The sequence below is a fragment of the Lolium rigidum genome, chromosome 7 (genome assembly GCF_022539505.1).
Source record: "Lolium rigidum isolate FL_2022 chromosome 7, APGP_CSIRO_Lrig_0.1, whole genome shotgun sequence".
In the NCBI taxonomy this organism is placed as follows: Eukaryota; Viridiplantae; Streptophyta; class Magnoliopsida; order Poales; family Poaceae; genus Lolium; species Lolium rigidum.
In genome coordinates, this window is record NC_061514.1 from 276,842,756 (window position 1) to 276,846,191 (window position 3,436).

At 46.4% G+C, this 3,436-nt stretch overlaps 1 protein-coding gene across 1 annotated transcript; it reads left to right on the forward strand.

Moving 5' to 3' along the window:
- The first annotated feature begins 608 nt into the window (after positions 1-608).
- On the forward strand, positions 609-2,862 carry LOC124672806 (alcohol dehydrogenase-like 7). The gene is given in 7 exon segments (XM_047208978.1): positions 609-648; positions 1,361-1,687; positions 1,765-1,865; positions 1,930-2,005; positions 2,096-2,175; positions 2,307-2,402; positions 2,515-2,862. Coding segments are annotated over 7 exon segments (1,068 nt in total).
- Positions 2,863-3,436: the final 574 nt, after the last annotated feature.

Consider the following 3,436-nt stretch of genomic DNA (forward strand, 5'->3'; position numbering starts at 1 on the left):
TCTTTGCAGCAAAGATGGCCACGGGCCAATTGAAGCCACTAGTGGATGTTTTTGTATGTTCTCCCTTGGTAAGAACAAAATGGCTATCATAGCCAGCTTGATTTTTCAATTTGGGTGATTGAGAGTGCTCGAGAGTGTTCTTTCTTGGCAGCGAACAGAAGAAACCTGCGAGGCCGATAGGTTTGCTCATTTTGTAATGTTTTAATCATGTTCCAAACTATGTATTAGTTTGTGTAATGTTTGTATCTATATTTAAATAAAAAAAGAAAAAAAGGTAGAAAACAAAATGCGTTGGGCCGTTGCGGGCTTCCTGGCGCAAACAAACCCCTCGCAAAAAACGACGATTTTCCTATCCGCGAGACGATTGAAACAATACGCGCGATCATTTTGGTCGTCCGAAATGGGTTGCCGTTGGAGATGCCCTTATCTAGCGCGCACACGCACTACCACCGTCTGACAATGACACCTGCTATGCTTTTAGCGGAAGTTCCCAGACAATGGCATCCATCTCAGCATCCACTTCCACGAATGATTGCGCCATTATCATCTACCGGCCCTTTTCTCTCACACGGTCGTAGAGACGACTTGCTCTTGCTGCTGGGAACACCATGGAGCAGAATACGGCGGTGAAACCCATCAGATGCAAAGGTAACTTCCTTCGTGTACATACTTGTTCCATCCCTTCCCCGAATGCCTTGCTTGCTCTTTTTCTTTTGAAACAAGGCAAAAAGCTAAAAAAACATCTATTTAGGTGCTTTTTTGGTTTTTGTCAAAGCCAAAAAGCCAAAAAAAGCCACAACAAAAGGGCCCTTATTTTGTTGTTTCCAACACAATATTTCTAGGAACTTTTGCAGCACAATTTGATATGCTACCACCGCTGCTACGTCTAGTACAAGTCCATGATGAGGATCGCTATTTTCTCTTGCAAAAGATATAGTTTTTAAGATCTTTCGCTCCCACTACCTTAATTAGCAACATATATATACCTACACTTGGCTGGGTGCCATTGCCTCATGCCTTCATCGGCGACCTAATTCTTGATGGATGAGTTGTGTTGGCTGCAGAAATTCGTCACTTGAGCTAAATATCGTCAGTACCAACCTTAGCTAGCTCTGATTCCATTATTAAACGAACAGTGGAACCAGTACACATCGACCTCAGTGGATTGCTGATAACAAAAGGGCAAGAGTATATTAAGTTAACGAAGTATTGACGTCTGAAAAATTGATAAACAGTAACATATGTTTTGTGATTAAGTGGCCTACCAGCAAGCCATGACCAAACAATGACCAACCTGACAAAAACACTGGAGATTAATCCACGATCTACTTGTTCGATCAATCGTGTGTGGTTCTCGCAGATCGAGTGGTCGAGAGCGTGGGGGACGGGGTGGTAGAGGTGGCCGTCGGAGACATGGTGGTTCCGGTGTTCTCAGCGCAGTGCGGCGACTGCCCCGATTGCCTCTCGGACCGCAGCAACATCTGCTCGGGGCTCCCGGACCGCCCTGGCATGCCGCGTGACGGCACGACGCTCTTCTCGTACCCGGCCACCGGCGAGCCCATCCACAACTTCATCTCCGTCTCCAGCTTTACGGAGTACACTGTCGTGGACGTTGCCCATGTCGTCAGGCTCGAGCCCGGCGTTTCACCGGCGATGGCCTGCCTGCTCAGCTGCGGCGTCTCCACCGGTAACTACCAATCATGCACTGGCTCATCACTGACCCGCGACCTACTTTCCTGTGCTAACTAACATTGGTTGACGCAGGAGTTGGTGCGGCGTGGAAAGTGGCGGCGGTGGAGCCAGGGTCGAGTGTCGCCGTGTTTGGTCTAGGCGCCGTTGGCTAGCGGTAACGAAAACTTAGTCTGGTGATAATTCGGTGTCCAAGTACAGTAGAAAACACTGAACACAAAACTCGATCTATGATGGCAGGTAGCACAAGGGTGCCGGATGCGCGGGGCCAAGAGGATCGTTGGAGTTGATCTGAACCCGGAAAAGCGCGTGATCGGTACGACAATTAATAAGAGCACAAATTATTCTCTAGACTTGTAATTCAGTTTCTGTCAAGAAAAATCGTCAGCATATTGAACAATTGCAGGTAAGAGGCTGGGTGTCACCGACTTCATCAACCCGAACGATATTGGGGGGAAAAGCGTCAGCGAGGGTCCGAACAGATCAGCATATATACCGATTCTTCATGTATTCTTGGCATTTACATCCTCTGTTCCATAACGTAGTATGTTTTAACAAACTAGAGGGAGTAGTTGCTAGTAACGAGTATATATTTTCAACGATCGATCTTTGTCCAGGTCATCAAGGAGATGACCGGCGGTGGTGCGGATTATTGCTTCGAGTGCATCGGCTCGACGACCGTCGTGGCGGAAGCGTTCCAAAGTTCCCGATTGGTAGGGATGGCTCATGTGATTCACCTTTGCGCTTTCGTTATATGGCGGTTGGCAGGCACGAAGCTACTGAATTCTGTGTTTCTTTTCCAAATTGCCTGATGGACGGATCCAGGGTTGGGGGAAGACGATCGTGCTCGGCCTCGCCAGCGGCGCCGCTACCATCGGCATACCTTGGCACGACATCCTCCGGGGCAGATCGGTCGTCGGCTCGCTCTTCGGCGGGCTCAAGCCCAAGACCGACATCCCCATCCTGGCACAGAAGTATCTCGACAGGGAGCTGGAGCTGGAGGAGTTCGTGACGCACGAGATGGGCTTGGACGAGATCAACACGGCGTTCGAGCTGCTCACCCAGGGGAAGTGCCTCCGGTGCATCATCTGGATGGACGGGGCAAGGGAGGACGTCGTCGAGTCGAGGTCAAGCCCAAGGAAAATGTCCGCGCGTGCGAGGCGGCGTGACTAGCCACCATGCATAATCAGTGGCGAAGGACGAAAAAAATCTAAGGTAGGGCGAACTTTGAATGATGCAAATACCAAATAGTCCTAAAAAGTAGTAATACCTCAATACAATAAAAATATATTTGATTATAAGTATAACCTAAAAAAACATACCAATAATGCTAACTCAACGGTAAAGCTTTACATCTTCTTAAAAAATATGATGTAATTCAAATAATCAAGACGTTTGATTATCCCTCGTTCGATGCGCAACTCGATTTTGATTATTTTTGTTGCTAGAAAATTCCTTCAAATCGTTGATGTTCTCACGGGTAAATCCTATGTCATCTTAATGGGGTAATAACGCGGTCGGAGAAAGTATTACTTGTCTTTAAAATATCTAAAAATCTTCAATTCTACAACTATGTATAATAAATAACTCGAGTTTATCTTGTATATACTAGGATACATTCAATGATAAATCTCTGTAATACAAGCAATATTATTCACATTGAATCTAGAATATGAGTTTATATTTGGAGGTAAAAATAGTCTATGTTTTTGGCCTGTAATCGATTTTGCGCAGTGTTTTTACTGAA